Source organism: Penicillium solitum (assembly GCF_028829755.1).
Source record: "Penicillium solitum strain IBT 25940 chromosome Unknown utg000003l_segment0_segment0, whole genome shotgun sequence".
Taxonomy (NCBI): Eukaryota; Fungi; Ascomycota; class Eurotiomycetes; order Eurotiales; family Aspergillaceae; genus Penicillium; species Penicillium solitum.
The window spans coordinates 707,647-723,481 of record NW_027072123.1 but is presented as its reverse complement, the minus strand read 5'-3'; the positions used below and the strand labels follow the sequence as shown (position 1 = coordinate 723,481).

Genomic DNA, 15,835 nt, shown 5'->3' with positions numbered 1-15,835 from the left:
CCCTCCAAATATTTTTTGGTTTTTTTTTAATTTTTTACACCCTTTTACTTCAAAGCCTCTTTCCCCCCTCTTTCTTCTCTTCCTTTCTATCATCATGTCCTCCACTCTCCCAGATGCCTCCAAAGTCGGACTCCCCGCCTCCGATGCCACCAGCGCCGCCGAACTCGCCAGTCTTAAGGTAAGACTTCGCGCCGCCCTGCGCCAGTTCCCGGATTTCCCCTCTCCCGGAATCTTGTTCGAGGATATTCTTCCTATCTTCGCCGATCCTTCTATCCACGAGGCCCTGATCCGCTCCCTGGAACTTCACATCATTGCCAACTACGGTGGCCAGAAGCCCGATGTCATTGTCGGCCTCGAGGCCCGTGGCTTCCTGATGGGTCCCAGCCTGGCGCTGCGTCTGGGTGCTAGCTTCGTCCCCGTGCGCAAGCAGGGCAAGCTCCCCGGTCCTTGCGAGACCCAGGGCTACGAGAAGGAGTATGGTCAGGATTTCTTCCAGATGCAGGCCGATTCCATCAAGCCCGGCCAGAAGGTCCTCGTCATTGATGACATTATTGCTACTGGTATGTGATGAGAATCTTCGGTAGATAAATACCCGTCATACTAATAAACTATTTTTAGGTGGCTCCGCCAAGGCCGGTGGTGAGCTGATCCAGAAGATGGGCGGCGAGCTCCTCGGTTTCATCTTCCTCCTCGAACTTGAGTTCCTCCACGGACGCGACAAGCTCCCCGCGCCGGTTTACACTCTCCTCTCTGGCCAGGCATAATTTATACACACACCGCTTCCAAAAAAATCATTTTATTTCTGCGACGATCTCAACTGCCGATTATAATGACCCCATCCTTTCCAAAAGCCCGACCACACCCGATCTTGCGGTGAGCGTCTGCCATCCGCTCCTCCCGGGCCCAATCAAACCATTCACTCGAACTTCGAGTCTGGAGCCTTGTTTCGCTGGTCGACGGCACCCGCCACAGCTGGCGCAGAGCTGCCCGGATAATATCCCCAATATAGACAAATAGCTTTTATCAATGCAACTTGATATGTGTATAAACTGGCTAATCATCTCTTCTTATTTTAATAGAGTAGCTTTCTGTTGAACCTGACATAACCCAAAGATATATTGATATACTTTTTTTGAATGGATCTTATCAATCTATAGTATTTCACTCCTTAGGAATGAACTTCCTCATAACCTCCTCCACCCATTCCTCGGGAACCCCTAAATCCACCGATTCCCGAATAGCCCGATTCATCCTCGCAATATACTCAAATCTCGGTCCTGAAAGCTTCACACAGTTCTCATCGACATAAACCAAAACAGGCACCTTCCCCTCATCCAGCCCCGCCTTAAACTCCTCCGCCCCATCCAACCATTTCACAACATCCGCTTCGACAAACCACTTATTATAAGACCCCTCTCCCTGCACTTTGGGCCGAATAGAAACAGGCACACCATCCTCAGCCCCCGCATCAATAGCAGATGTATCAACACCCTCATAACCATCTAGAATCCTCTCATCGCCAAGATCCATCTGATAAAGAACACCGTAGATGGTATCCTCGGACCCGGAAATTGGGATCTTATGCGCAGTCTCGGAGTCTTGATTCGCGACGCGCAGACCAGGCGGTGGGAGGATATTTGCGTAGCCCGCTTCGCAGATTAACCAGCGCCAGTGCGCGAGGGTTGCGATTGCTAGTGGGGTGGAGGAGTGAGTTGGGTTTATGCGACAGCGGGTTTTCATTTGGGATGGCGAGAGATTGGAGCCGTAGGCAAAGTAGAGATATTTTGGATATTCAAGTGGGTTTAGGATTGGCGGGGGGATTGGGGCTTGGGTGTGTTTTTCTGCTGGTTGCAGGGTGATTGGACCGGAGGACATGGTTTCTGATGAAATTGGGTTGGGTTGGTTATGGTTATGTGTATTTGGATGTGGAAGGGAGAAGTTGAGAAGAGGTAGGAATATGAGTCAAAAGAGTAAACGTGTGCATATAAGCTTAGCTCCGATTGCGTTATTTTTATATTAATTTCTATGAGTCCAACCCATCTCTACTACTATACTTTTTAATTAGGTGTATACGAAGGAAGAAAAGCACTTTTCTATGTATAACCTTTGATTATCGCGAATCTTTGCTTTATAATTTACCTGCATTGGCCCGAAAAAAGTACTTTCAAGTAGTCTATATAAAGTACTAAACTACCGGGGACTGGCCTGTATAGATATTGTTGGTGGAATTAGGAAAGCCCAAGCTGGTCTAATTCTTCCTATTATCAAATAACCTCATTCTGTGTGTCTTCGAAGTCTCACGGCCACCTTCTTCGTAGGTGGTAATGTTCCATAGGGCACCCATCTTGTGTCCGGCCTGACCTGTTCAGCTTGTTGAACATCGACCAGCTCACATTCAAACAATTCCATGAGCAATCCCAGCGTTCCAATGATTTCATTCTTGGCGAAATGGCGACCTGGGCACATACGGTGACCTCCACCGTAAGGCATCCAACATTCAGCCAAGCCTTCAAGGCTGAATTTCGCATCTTTGTCCTTTCGAACAAGAAAGCGCTCTGGCCAGAATTCATCCAGAGGTTTAGTAACGCTCTCGGGTCTTGTGGCTTCCCAGGCTTGTCTGTTATAAGCCGTAACCGAAGAGAATATTGTCATTAGTATGTTTTTGCCAATAGTATAATCTGAATCTAGCTTGAAGTTGGCATCCTCATTTGTGCGTATCATGGTGGTTGTGACGCGGAGGCGCAATACTTCTGCGTAAGTGGATTGCAGCAAAGGTTTCGTGGAAAACTTGAGAATATCCAAATCGCCAGTTTCGGGCTTCAGACAATCCTGGAGCTCGGTCTTTAGATTTTCTTGTAATTCCAAGTCCTTGAAAGATTCGAAAATATACCAGAAAACAGCGGGAACGGCATTTGCATTAGATCTGGGGGTCATTCAGTTGAGAAAGTTTCCTTTTTAAAATGAGGAATTACTTACCCAAAAAGAAGGGCAAGGTTCTCCGATACGATTGAGTCGTCATTCATGCCATACTTCCTCATATAATCCTCACGGGCTTTGATGTATTTGGATCCGAAGAATTTATCCCACTCAGGCCCGTCTTCCCCATGCTGCCTATAATCCGATTCGCGATTTGCAAGCCGATTCCATGATTTGATATTCGCCAGCAAACGATCCCGAGTTTTGTATGCCGATGGAATCATCCAGCGAGGCAAGCCACGGGAATAGTTGGCGACCTGATGCTCGAATTCCCAAAAGTCCTCCACGATGCTGGGATACATTTCCAGCAGTTGCGAACCCATCATAGCTTCAATAACCGAGGGAGTAATCTGACTCTGAAGCCATGTGTAAAAATCCGAGATCTCTATCCAACTATCAGTCGGAACCTCGAGCTCCACTAGCCTGCTCTTGAGAACTGAAAGGTACCTCTCTGAGATTGCCAGGAGGTGTTTTCCTGACAAGTACTTGAGACTTGTCTTTGCTTGGAAATCATGCATATGCTCCGGCTTTTCTCCCGGTATTGAGGCGCTGGGATCATGGGCAGCATACAAGTGCAAATATTCTTTGGGCGTGCAGAACCATTTCTCCATGACAAATGCCATCAAAGGTCTGTTTGTCAAGGCTCTAGAAGACCGTAGTATGGATCTAATATGAATTGGGTTGACAATTATTGTGAACCCGAAGGGTCCAGCGCGGACTCCAATGGGTGAAAGATAGCCCCAGTGTTTACTAAAGTATTTGTTAGGTAACATCACGACTGCGTATAACTAAGTGACTGACACCGTGTTAGCCAGGAAGCTGGCCACGCTCCATCCTAGACCAAAGGCATGGCATAGTCCTGGAAGGTAGTATGGAAGGATTGGTGCTGGCTTTCTGCGCCTCTGGCTTTTTCGAGTCCAGATGAAGTTAAATAAGGATAGCGTATATGTTGAAGCAAGAAGCGTCAACAAGGCGAGGACTGCAACTTGGAAAGACGTAGAAAATATGCTAAAGGCTGGATTGACAAACAACGGACTTTCCTAGGAAATAAACAATGCTGTTAGCAAACTGAAGCTAAATCTGGTGCACTTTGAGACATGCATGGATTGGATACCTGGTGGAGTATCCGAAGTATGCCATGACTCTCAGAGATGTTCTCTATGCTTGAGGAGACCCTTTTCAAAACATTTGAAGCCATGAGGGCGGAAACAGAAATATTTTGAATGTATCCCTGGCGAAAGGGCATTATAGCCGATTTAATACAAAAGTGCGAGTGTATGCTGGTGTGTACTAGTTCAAAATGGGTAAGCTTATAGTGTACTCTGCATCCACCCTTGTCAATCCCGTCGGTGACCGTTTATAAAATAGATTATTTCATTATTTAGCATCCAATGAGACAGCTTCAAATACAAAATGAAGATATCATGGCATATGTTTGCTGGCGTATCCACAATGCATCATGTCTAGGGAGGGGTAGTTATCACTAGCTTTGAAGACACCAACCTCCGTTTATAGGTTCTTTTTGCAGTGAACGATGGATTGTCGGGACACTCCCACCATTGCCGAGTAGCTTTGGTACATGCAGACTATGGTGACAAATTAGCATTGCCACTCAATAATAGGCGATAAGAGCTCAGCGAAAGTGAATTGCTTACAGCCTGGAATAAGAATCCAAAAGGAGTTGAGAAAGATGAAGTATCCCCAATAGTAGAAAGTCTCTGGACGAGAATAAGACACTCCATGGTAGGATTCCTCCAAAATGCTTGTCCCATAATACAAGACGTCGCCGTAGAATTGGCCCATAGAGACAATGATCTGCGTTGGATGGCGGTGCGGAGACTCCGTAATGATCATCCATGCAATGAAATAGCACAGAGGTCCCCATGCAAACTGTGTAAGGTTTTAGTATAATCATTTATAGGCGAAGATGTAGCACACTTACGGCTGTAATCGACTCCATACAAAGTACGAATGGCTCCATAGTCATGTATCGAGAATCAGCCTTGGAATACTCCTTCCACATTTGACCAAGAAGATCTAGCCTACGTGGCATTGTCTTGTGGTTATACACAAAGTACCCTTCTAGAACAAAGTGTATACATCCACCTATAGAATTGCGTTAATAAAGCTTCATAGACAGACATTGTGACCGAGGTAATATTAAACTTACTAAAGATGAACCATCCCACCAGAATCTTATCTGCTCGCGATATACTCGGTTTTATCGTTTTTAGAACAAACGAACTGAACCCGATAATACCAACGGTTGCAATAGCGAAAACGCCAAGAAGTGCAGGGATGCTCATCGTATTGGCGGCATAACCAATAGCATTGAGACCAGGGGGGTAAAATGGGTGATCTGGTATGGTTGCCATATTCTTCAGGGAAATGGATTCCAGGGAATCAATCTATAAGAGTGGTGTCCACACGATTTGGCGTTTGCTAATGGGCCAGAAACCAAACTACATAGCTGATAGCAGCTTTTAAGGCCTGGGCGAGATTGAGACGGGCCGTGCCTGGATATGACCACGCCACTCGGAACGAGCTCCTGCTCCGATTCTTATTAAATATAGCAAAGATTGGTGGTAGCCTACGCCAATCACTCCGTAGTGCGTGTGGACTTCCCCGCTTAGATATGAACAGCGGCGGGTACCATGCGTATATTAGTTTCAACTCCCCGAGCCAATGACGAACATTCAGTTGGAGAATAACAGGGCGTGGTTGGTCACAGACAAGGCTGTGGGCTAGATCTATGTTGTAGAGCAAAAATGGCCCCTATCGCAGTCCCCTTTCCACCTGGGCATGCTCGGACATTCCAAACCCGCTAATCCCGAGGGTCCGAAAATAATACTCTGGTCAAATATTCTCACGTCAATTGACAAGAGCCATATGGAGTATATAAGCTCGCACTGGGAGATTGGTCTTGAAATGTTTGGTCTCATAATATTACACTTGTTTAGCTCATTACTTTACTGCATGACTGATACGTATCATCTTGATTGTATTTAAGTGGAAGCTCAACTCCAAGGATTTAGTGTTAGTTATCAAGCGATATTTAATACAGACCAAGTTGGATACATGAAGGATTGAGAGTAATATCCCAAATAAGTGCTCATAGATAGCTTTGAATACCGATTTATTGAAGCGAAGTAGATTCCCTACCAATTAATACCTATTTAAACTTGACCGTCACCTGTGGAGTGTTAAAAAATCGAACATTCTCAAGCAAATCTACTCCCAATGTCACAATGTCATAGATTAGAATCGGCAAATCAAGATGTAGGCGCTATAACGCAGATAAAACAAACTTATAATTCGCATTACAAGGGGGCAATCTCAACTTCAAGACCACCCCCAGTGTGTTCCGAGGCAACTTGATTCCAAAGTTGCAAGACGTGATTGTTTGGGTGAAATGCTGAAATAGCTTTCGCTCTCCTCGTCTCTTGTTCCCAGGGTTGAAACGAGGTACGCTTACACGAATTGGACCAGGTCGCTTTGGCCACTCCACCCTCCACTAGATACTCAAACTCGTGTTTTTCGCAGTTGGATGTGCCCAGCTTTATATATTTTAGCTTGGGCATCCGCAGAGCAGCCTTGCCAGCTGATATATAGAATTCATTGAACAATTCGTGATTGAACTTAGTTCGGATCGACTTGAACTTGCGGTCTTCGGGAAAAATCCAATATTTATCGATATCCTCCATATCATCATATATGGAGCTTGGATAGTCCGAGTCATAACCGTCATCTTCATCTCTAGCAGGCTCTTCCTTTTCGAAAAGCCACTTTCCCGAAGGTGTCACAGGCACATATGTCAAGTACACATAATTTAAATGTGGCCAAAAAGGAAGTTGGAGATTATTATCCTTCAACGGCCAGAAAAATTCTTTTCCTAACACACATCGCGTACCGGCCATTCCCGTTAGTTGTTGGGAGAAATTCCGTAAGCCTAAGCTGAGCGGGTCTGTGTTTCCTTCTGCCGTTAAAATAGTCGGAGGATAGTTTTCATCAGAAGGAGGTATATGGCAGAAGTCAATTGTAAGTTCACATACACTAGAAAGCCACAAATGAAGAGAGTTCGCAAAGTCTATAGATTTTTGATTAGTACATCACGTCGAACATTTACTCTAGGTTTTTGGTATATGACATACTATTCCGGTGACGTTTTCTAAGCTCTGGATCCCATTTGCAAGCATCAGACAAGTAAAGATGCAGGTTGTATAATCGAGGTAACTTCGACGCGATAAGAGAACTAGAGGCCGGTTCAATCTTCCTTATACACAAGCCGATAGTAAGGGTGGTAATTATAGGAACGGCTGCACACTTAACACCGATACTTTCATCGAAGTGAAGGTATGATCTTTCAAATCTCTTATTAAGAAGATCATCGGTTAGGTAGGCTTGGTGCCGCTCTTCGCATGCCTCGTCGGTCGTCGCTCCAGTGTCACCGGGGGACTGCGCTTGAATAGAAAGAGAAATACCTACTTCATTTTCTGGCCATGTGGCTAGAGTATTGAATAGGGAGTGGATGGCTCCGGTGAAAATCTTGCTATTTCGCTGCATCTCTTCTTCAGTCTCGTAACGTGTGCGTGCCTCTCCATAATATGACTCTAGTTCCACAAGCAAATTGATTTTCCGAACAAAAGATGTTCTGTAGTTCCATGGTAGTTGTCTGAATTCTGTTAATCGCTTAGCGGTGTTGATGTTGATGACCGAAAAGGTTCGCTTCCCGACGATTGCCTGCCAATAGCGGTTGATAGTGGCATATAGGCCCAAATGAGGGTTCTCTTGGCTGTCAATGACATACTCCAACACCATGGACATTAACTCTGATGGTAGTAGAACCCCCATATTGCCTTGTTTAAGGGAAGTTAAGGAAAGTCTTGGAGATATGATATAGAAATAGTTTGGACAAGAACTTCTCTGATAGGAGGCTGGGGTTGAGCTACTTATTACTTTGAAATTACCATTGCATGTTGAGTTGGAACCGGTGGTAATCATATTTTTCAATTTAGAATCTTAAATTTCAATCTTAAATATGGTTTAATGTGTTAGTTAGGTACTTCCTTATTTGGATGTTTTGAAGGTAAAATACATACCTACCTAGGTAGGTCCCTACTAAATCCAGCTACATCCATGGATACAGCGACAAGTATCCATGGAGATCTAAGTTGCCTACCATGGGACTGGTCTACTATGCCTTTTGGAGAGCTGGACTGGCAATCCTCCCATCTTTCTTTCCCACGTCTCTAATATGCCCACCCTGCAGGACCATTTGTCGGCCTTAAACCTTCATGAAACAAACTTGTCCATTTAGGTATTTCCGTCCGAGATATTGCTCATTATCTTCGACTGTCTACCAGCAGTGGACCGAGTCTACTTCGCATTGACCTGCAAAAGTCTCTATGCCCATTTTATCGGATCTCTCAAAACCAAACCTTTAGACCAGAGTCTTCCTAAGCACCTGGTTCCAAGACCATGCCATACATTCCGTTACCGCAACCTCGACCTTGAGAAACAAAACCGAATGCAGCTACTCCGTCGGTTAGAAAACCCCCGTTGGAAATGTTGCATCGAGTGCTTGAACCTTCATCCACACTCCGCATGGGAGAAGCCCAATGACTGCTCCGATCCCCGATTCCCCTCCGGAAAGGACTGTATGCCTTGGGCCGGCCTTGTTGATATTTGCCCCTGCACCCGCATCACTTTCAAAGACCGACTCGGCATTGCGGAAGACCTCAAATCCGGTGACAGTCCACGATACGATGGCTTTTCTCTGACGAGGGTAAACGGTTGTCGTCAATTCTGGCATCGGTGCGAAGTCACCAGTCACCGCGCCAAAGTGGTAATTCAGGCTGTGCTTCAGAAAAACCAAGAAGCACCCGCTTTACGGGTAATCAATGTCTATACGTTCCATTTCCCCAAAGGAATCCACTAGAAAAAGATGGAATGTCCTACCTGTCTACACGAGGACCCTAGGAAATGGCTCAAGCGATTCTTTGGAGATGCTGGAGTGGAATTTGTAGGGTGGGGCAAAGGTGAAACGTCAACTTTTGATGTACAAGGGACCGAACTCTATCTTTTCCAGCTTCGAGTTCATAGGTATTTGGGGCGTCGGGGGTGGGTTGATGAAGATTGTGAATCTAACCGCAATGATCATGAATAAATAGGATCTTGGGGGTAACACGGTCCCCTAGGTTGATGGGGTTGATCGATGGACTTGATGAAGTTATAAAGGTCTTTGATTGTGATTGCTGGCTACAAAAACACCGAAATATATTACTTAAAGGATGGTTTGCTATGAAGGTCTAGTTACCCGTTATACCAACTATCACAGTATAAGAAAATATGAAATATATCCCAAAGGAATACTTCAGAGCAGATTCGTTTGGGATTTAGTTCTTTTCTTATTTATGACATCTAGGCACCGGTAGATGCTCTATGACGTGGTAGCACTAGCCGCATCCAAATCGGGAAGTTCGATGTACCTGGTGCAATCTGGCATAAAACTTCCCTCTCCAATAATACTTACCACAGCCAACATGACGCTCAACTCAAGACTTCGACTGGCCGTATGCAGAAAAGAAGAGAAGCCCATCTCTCACCAACCCAAGACCTCAAAGCTTCACAATGGAGAGATCCCAGCAGAGATATTAGACCTTGTATACGAGCAACTCCCCGCGCTAGAACAAATTTATTTTGCACTAACCTGCAAATATCTCTACATCCACTTGGTCTCGTTTCTCAAGGCAAAAGACCTAGACCATGCAAAACATCTCATACCGAGAGAAGAGCGTCTACCGATACGCCACAATGCCGAGCTCGACGGCAAATCCACTAGTGACAGAGCCTCATCTTATAAAGATCTCTACTTCGAGGAATTTGGGTTCTAGAAACTGGAATAAGCGAGGATGGAAGAACAATCGGAATGATCGCGGTTGAACTTGTTATATAGTGTGGACACACTTGATCTCTGACTATATTGTGAGACTGGTTCGTCCGAAGGAACTTGCTGTTGATTAATCTGTGTTTATGTGTTTGCTATTTGCTTAATAAAAGACATTACATCGTTATATCGGATATTTTTTTTACCTGAGGCTGAAGTCCGGAGTTATAGTTCCAATCCTTGCAAGGCGATGATTAACCACTTCACACTTTTCGGTCATTAATGACCGATAGATATCCACTAAATATCCACTGGATATCCCCACAAATGACTATCCGACTGAAATAACTCGATGGCCAATTGCGGGGGTTGTCTATTCGTGCATCCACATACCGGAAACCGAGTTCCGCCAGAATTTCATATATCAAGTCTCCCAGAAGTCAAAGGATTCAATATTTTCAATTCTAAAAGAAAAATACAAGAACAATTCAAAATGGCACCCAACAAACTAGCAATCGCCAGCCTCTCCCTGAGCCAATATCCCGGCCACCTCCTCGACCACAAAATCCGCGCCGCAGCCCAAGCCGGCAGCGCGGGAATCGAAATAGTCTACAACGACCTCCTCATCTACAGCCAAACCCAAAACATCTCCATCCACACAGGAGCCCAAAGAATCCACACTCTCTGCCAGGAAACGAACATTCAAGTCCTCTCCCTAGCCCCCTTCGAAAACTTCGAAGGTTCAACAACCCCTCTAAAAGAAAGACTCGCTCTCGCCGCGCACTGGCTCGAGATCGCCCGTCTACTACACGCACCTTACCTCCAAGTCCCATCAATCTTCACAGCAGACTGCAGCCGCGATGAAAAAATAATCATCTCCGACCTCCAGCAACTATCCGATCTAGCCAGCTCCATAAAGCCAATAGTATCAATCGCCTACGAGCCCCTGTCATGGGGAACAAACTGCTCAACCTGGGAAAGCGCGCTGTCAACCGTGCAGCGGGTTGATCGTGCGAATTTCGGACTGTGTCTGGATACCTTCCATGAAGGGACGCGGTTGTGGGGTGATAATGCTTCTCCGACGGGAGTGCAGATGGATGCGGAGACGAAGCTGCGGGATTCGCTGAGGAGGTTTGTGCGGGATTGTCCGCGGGAGAAGATTTTCTATGTGCAGCTTTCTGATGCGGAGCGGTTTGAGACGCCTTATTCGTTAGCGCATCCGTGGGCGTTGTCTGGTGAGGCGAAGGAGTTTACTTGGTCGAAGCATGCGAGACCTTTTCCTTTGGAGGTTGAGTTTGGGGCGTATTTGCCTGTTGTTGAGATTGCCAGGGCGTGGATTGTGGAGGTTGGGTTTGAGGGGTGGGTTTCTATGGAGGTTTTTGATCGGAGGATGAGGGATGGGAAGGTTAGCCCTGAGACCGCGGCTAGGCGGGCGGTTGAGTCGTGGAGGAAGGTTCAGGTTGAGATGGAGGGTAAGTCCAGGCTTTGAGTTGAGGGGTGTGGGTTGTATATAGAACTAGGGTGGATGGTGAGTATAGTAGATTGTTATCAAATGAATCCAGTTCGATTCTGTGTGAGCTGGAGGTTTGACTATACAAGTCTAAACCTATGTACATCGGTGAAACATAAAACAAGCGCCACATATGATCTGAGAGTCTTCCAAAAGGGTATAGTATATCTGTGTGAATATTCAAACAATGTATAAATTCGTGATTGGGACGCCACGAGAGCGCATGCTATATCGTCTCTTGACTCCGATGCCGTTTGCATGGCGCAGTAGCTCGTATGTTTCCTCTCCGCCGCCGACCATGATCATGCTGATGAGGTAGTTTCGTGGAATGCCGCTGGCTGTCATTTGGGCTTCGTCGAGGTGTGGACGGATCAGAGTGGATTCGGCGCGGACGGCGGCGAGCGCAGAGCGAGACCCAGGTTGCTTCGTTGACTCTTTCCTCTGCTCGTGGAACCCGTGTGGTGGGATGTCATCGTATGAAACGACGACAATTAACTTCAGTGCGGATCGCGTTGGTCGGTATGCGGGGATGTTGCGAAGCTTTTCCGAGAATGTGCAGCCGCCACGTTTGATAACAAGGACTTCGTGGTTATGGGCAACCTCACGGGGAATACCCTCGTTACAGAGGTCGCCCGCGAAGTATATACTTGACCACGACAGGCGGTCTGTCGACGGGTTGCCGAGCAAAGACAATGTAACTGCATCTTCAATATCTGGAAGCGGGCTGGCCCCAATGCCTGAAGAGATAGCAGCGGGGAGAGTCAACCTGAGTGGAGCAGGTTCGGTCGGTTCGTTGTGAAGTAACGACGACACCGAGTGCATCAGAGACGATAGCATGGCTCTTACTGTTGAGTCCGGGGAGTCAACAATTGCGGCATCGTTGACAGAAGAGGCGGGGCTGTGGCCTGCGAGACGGCGCTCTGGCGGGTGTGGACTTTCTGGTTGAGTCTCTTCATCTCGTGGATGAGCCGAATCATTACGTCGGCGAGAGGGCTCTGGGAGAACGTCAATGACAAGGTCAAGCATGGCATTGTCGCGAACACGGGTGAAGTTCGGATCATACGGATCGACGACATCAAAGGTGATTTGGCGAGAGAGATATACCTTCTCATCTTTGCCTAATGGCACATTGTTGATCACCTGCACCCGGTACCCGTCTTCCTCCTCCCCAGTGGTGGCCGTTGGGGGTTCTAACCGTACATCCTGAACCATACTCAATCGGAGTCCTCCAATTGTTTTCACAAGTACCCCGTCTAGGACACGCTCCAACGCTCCAGGTCCCATGTTTACACCGCCTGGGAGTGATGGGAATGAGATGTCGAGCGTGGGTCGAACGGCCATAGGCGCGCTGGTGGCGTTGAATGGGACAAGTTGAGGTGGCAGCGTCCACGGGTAGAATGTGTAATTGGTTGGTGACGAAAGGTCAGACACAAAGACACTTTGATGTCCAGGTGAGTCTTTCAAAATAGGACCTGCGGCCACTCCTCGATCAGGCATCAGATCCAGCCGCGCCAAGTTGGCAGCATGGAAGATGTCTGTTCGGGATGCCGTGGAGGACACGCCGAAGAACGGAGAGGGGATAATTTGACATACTCCCCCGGCGATGTCCTGGCCTTGAGATGGGGTTTGCGGCGGGCGAGGTGTGGATGCCGATTTTCTCGGAATGATGAGAGGATGGCCTTCGGTGTTAAAAACCCAGGGAGCATCAATCTTGTTCAATGGATGCTCCTGGTCAAACAGCAGGTAGAGATATTTGGCTGTCTCTCCAATGAAGAAACTTTCCATCCGGTCGATGAGCTCACCAGTCAAAACATTCCGAATGCCAGCCCAACCACACTTGGTCCAGCAACGCCGCTTGAGGTCGCTGAGAACCATTTCTCCAACATGTAGATACCAAGGATCTTGGGTTGCGCGATAAATGTAGTAGTTGGACTCGATAAACTCGGGCCGACCTCCATACCACGGCATACCGTTGTCGATGTCACCAGTAGCCACGTTCCATCGCTCAGGGATGCCCGAGTAGCGTGTCCAAATGGCGGTAGTCAGCAGATGAATTTGGATAGCTTCATCTAACTTTCCATCCAGGGCAAGGACTCCTGGATAGAAAGCGCTCAGGCTATCAATCCAAAACGCTCTCGTGGCACCGGTGATCACATCCCCTACAATAAGGTGGGGATGTTGATAACCTTCACCTCGGAATAGGTGGCGATTGATCGCAGTGTGCGATTCTTCCCAAACCTGTCGGAAGGCCTCGGCAGTATGCTGGTAGTCCGTTAGAGGAGCATAGTACGAGTCCAATGCTGCCCAAGGGCTGTCGGAGTTGAAAGGCAGACGCTCGCCCTCGGACAGAAGAACATGAGCTTTGACGGCATACTCGTAGAAGCTGTCAATACCGGCGCCGATCTACTGACAATTAGTTTATGCTTCTACCTGTCAAAAGAGATGCTGCTTACCCCGGCCCATGGTCCCACCCATTTCCCCGACTCGACATCAATGCCAAATCCAAGCAGTCCGATGTCACTCCGGCGGTTCCAGACCGCCCAGAATGCTCTCTTACCCAAATCCTCATACCGCCCATCACCGGTGAGTCGGCTCAAGACGGTCAGCTCAAGGACTAGACTCCCTGCGCCGGCGCTACAAGTCTCAGCAGGCTCAGATGCCGAGTTTTTGGATTTGCGCTTGCCCCCGGCATCTCGGGTGTTGACATTTAAAGGCGCATTCTCGTAGAATGGGATCCCGTGGCGCAGGTTGACCCGAGGGTAGGGAAGGCCCGTCTCGGTATAGAATGCAGGGAGCAAACGGTGGGCCAGATCCACAGCAAGTCGAAGTAGTTGGCCATCATAAACAAAGCCATTGCTCCATCGAATGCCGTGGTCACTTTTTATAAACATACTTTTATCCCATGCGCTGGCGAAGGCAGCTCCCCGTTCTTCAGGCTCGTATCCGGTGATGGGTAGCTCGCCGACGGCGAAGAGATGGGCACTGAGCAATCCACCTGAAATAGGTTAGCACTAGAACATAAAGAGCCGGAAGTCGAGCACATGCGACATATCGATAAGTCGATAAGCTATGAAGGGGAAGTAATCATACCGAGTCCTCGAATCACAGTTTCAAACAATTGTACCTTGCTATCCAGATCAAAGCCCCTCGACCGCTCACCCTGACCAGCAGGGCCGTCCGAGCCATCACCATACAACCTAACAAAACCCTCGACACCATCCTGGAAATGCGCCAAGGCTCGCTCGCCACTGTCCGGGCTCGAGGACAGGATGGCCAGCGTCGACAAGCTGTCAATCAAGGTCAGGGAATAATTTCCCAGCACATCATTATTTTCGGGGTTCTTCTCGTCGCGAACAAGAGGGCCACATGTCAGGGCGCGTAATTCGTCTTCGGGGAACGCGTATTGGAGGTAGTTCTCGAAGCCATGGAAGAACATGCGCTCAGTTTCTTGTCTGTGGGAGGACAGGGGTGTATTAGTTAATTTGCAGGGCCTTTTGAAGAGGATTAACTGTAGCATATAGCATACCTTAGTTCTTTGACTTGGCTATCTCGCATGCCATGAACGACGGTGAGCCATAACAGGATGGCCCAAACCGCCATGCAGGCGGAGCGGAGGTTAAACATCACCTCCGTCGCGTGCGCTTCGAGCAGATCTGAGCGCCGTAGGGGTCATGGATAGGGCGCCAGATGGCCTTTTATTTAAGGCCTCTCTGAAAGGAGACTGTTCAAGGTGATCACCCTGTTCAAGTGGAGTGGGAAGGGGATTCGGCCAGATAAGCCTCTGGGGAATCTTTTTTCTTCCCGCTTATTGCATCATTCCATACTATACTATGTTGTATACTTTGTTTGTACAACTAGTTAATAGAAGGTTGAATATTTATAAATGTAGTTTATTATCAGTGTATACTAATTTATAGATGTAAACATATTATATACTGTAGACTTTAAGTCCACTGCTACCCTACTATAAACCATGGATACAGATACCAGATATAGAATACACAATGATAATGAGAATGTATGAAATGTCTTAATTATAACCATTTACGTACTACAGAAACTGGAAAAACCAAGCTTGAATTATTTACTTAAGTCGAAGGAAAAAAAAATTTACATCTATTAAGAGGTAGCAGTACAGGTATCAAAATGAATACATGTACCACTCTCTCATCAACCCTACTTGCCCAGCGAATCAAAGGCTATACATATAAAAGGCGTTTTGCACATTCTAAGTCATTATAGCTACAGCACTAATAAATGGAACATATTAAAACTTTGAAAAGGACGCCACCAAGCCGCTTATGACCACTCTTCCATAGGGTACATGAATAAAGCTAAGATATACGCAAGCACCTCAACCCTGCTTAACACACAACGACTGCAAGATCACACTCTAAGCTTATATGTCAGTAGCAGACGCATCGAAAACATGGAGTGATATAATCTCACCATTCCCTTTATCC

At 47.0% G+C, this 15,835-nt stretch overlaps 8 protein-coding genes across 8 annotated transcripts; 3 read left to right on the top strand and 5 right to left on the bottom strand.

Annotated features, from left to right (window-relative positions):
- Nucleotides 1-94: 94 nt before the first annotated feature.
- Nucleotides 95-764, top strand: N7455_004193 (adenine phosphoribosyltransferase APT1; the record flags this gene model as incomplete). Its single annotated transcript, XM_040960981.1, has 2 exons — nucleotides 95-560; nucleotides 619-764. 2 exons carry the CDS (start codon nucleotides 95-97, stop codon nucleotides 762-764), a joined length of 612 nt encoding a protein of 203 aa, XP_040808602.1.
- Nucleotides 765-1,161: 397 nt separating this feature from the next.
- N7455_004192 (gamma-glutamylcyclotransferase family protein) lies at nucleotides 1,162-1,875 on the bottom strand (the record flags this gene model as incomplete). The annotated part of the gene is made up of 1 exon (XM_040960999.2): nucleotides 1,162-1,875. One exon carries the CDS (start codon nucleotides 1,873-1,875, stop codon nucleotides 1,162-1,164), a length of 714 nt encoding a protein of 237 aa, XP_040808566.2.
- A 399-nt stretch (nucleotides 1,876-2,274) lies between these two features.
- On the bottom strand, nucleotides 2,275-3,599 carry N7455_004191 (cytochrome P450; the record flags this gene model as incomplete). The annotated part of the gene is made up of 2 exons (XM_040960947.2): nucleotides 2,275-2,923; nucleotides 2,977-3,599. The coding sequence occupies 2 exons, from the start codon at nucleotides 3,597-3,599 to the stop codon at nucleotides 2,275-2,277; spliced, it is 1,272 nt and encodes a 423-aa protein (XP_040808599.2).
- A 763-nt stretch (nucleotides 3,600-4,362) lies between these two features.
- On the bottom strand, nucleotides 4,363-5,382 carry N7455_004190 (EXPERA domain-containing protein). Its single transcript, XM_040960976.2, has 4 exons — nucleotides 5,147-5,382; nucleotides 4,919-5,082; nucleotides 4,632-4,866; nucleotides 4,363-4,562 (listed from the first exon to the last, which is right to left on the bottom strand). The coding sequence occupies exons 1-4, from the start codon at nucleotides 5,349-5,351 to the stop codon at nucleotides 4,486-4,488; spliced, it is 681 nt and encodes a 226-aa protein (XP_040808600.1). The 5' UTR covers nucleotides 5,352-5,382; the 3' UTR covers nucleotides 4,363-4,485.
- A 914-nt stretch (nucleotides 5,383-6,296) lies between these two features.
- Nucleotides 6,297-7,827, bottom strand: N7455_004189 (uncharacterized protein; the record flags this gene model as incomplete). Its single annotated transcript, XM_065604707.1, has 2 exons — nucleotides 6,297-7,063; nucleotides 7,128-7,827. The coding sequence occupies 2 exons, from the start codon at nucleotides 7,825-7,827 to the stop codon at nucleotides 6,297-6,299; spliced, it is 1,467 nt and encodes a 488-aa protein (XP_065461607.1).
- Nucleotides 7,828-9,518: 1,691 nt separating this feature from the next.
- N7455_004188 (uncharacterized protein) lies at nucleotides 9,519-9,869 on the top strand (the record flags this gene model as incomplete). The annotated part of the gene is made up of 1 exon (XM_065604706.1): nucleotides 9,519-9,869. One exon carries the CDS (start codon nucleotides 9,519-9,521, stop codon nucleotides 9,867-9,869), a length of 351 nt encoding a protein of 116 aa, XP_065461606.1.
- A 486-nt stretch (nucleotides 9,870-10,355) lies between these two features.
- On the top strand, nucleotides 10,356-11,351 carry N7455_004187 (sugar phosphate isomerase/epimerase family protein; the record flags this gene model as incomplete). Its single annotated transcript, XM_040960992.2, has 1 exon — nucleotides 10,356-11,351. The coding sequence occupies one exon, from the start codon at nucleotides 10,356-10,358 to the stop codon at nucleotides 11,349-11,351; it is 996 nt and encodes a 331-aa protein (XP_040808562.2).
- A 201-nt stretch (nucleotides 11,352-11,552) lies between these two features.
- N7455_004186 (glycoside hydrolase family 47 protein) lies at nucleotides 11,553-14,972 on the bottom strand (the record flags this gene model as incomplete). Its single annotated transcript, XM_040960952.2, has 4 exons — nucleotides 11,553-13,775; nucleotides 13,826-14,367; nucleotides 14,463-14,824; nucleotides 14,899-14,972. 4 exons carry the CDS (start codon nucleotides 14,970-14,972, stop codon nucleotides 11,553-11,555), a joined length of 3,201 nt encoding a protein of 1,066 aa, XP_040808609.2.
- Between the last annotated feature and the right edge of the window lie 863 nt (nucleotides 14,973-15,835).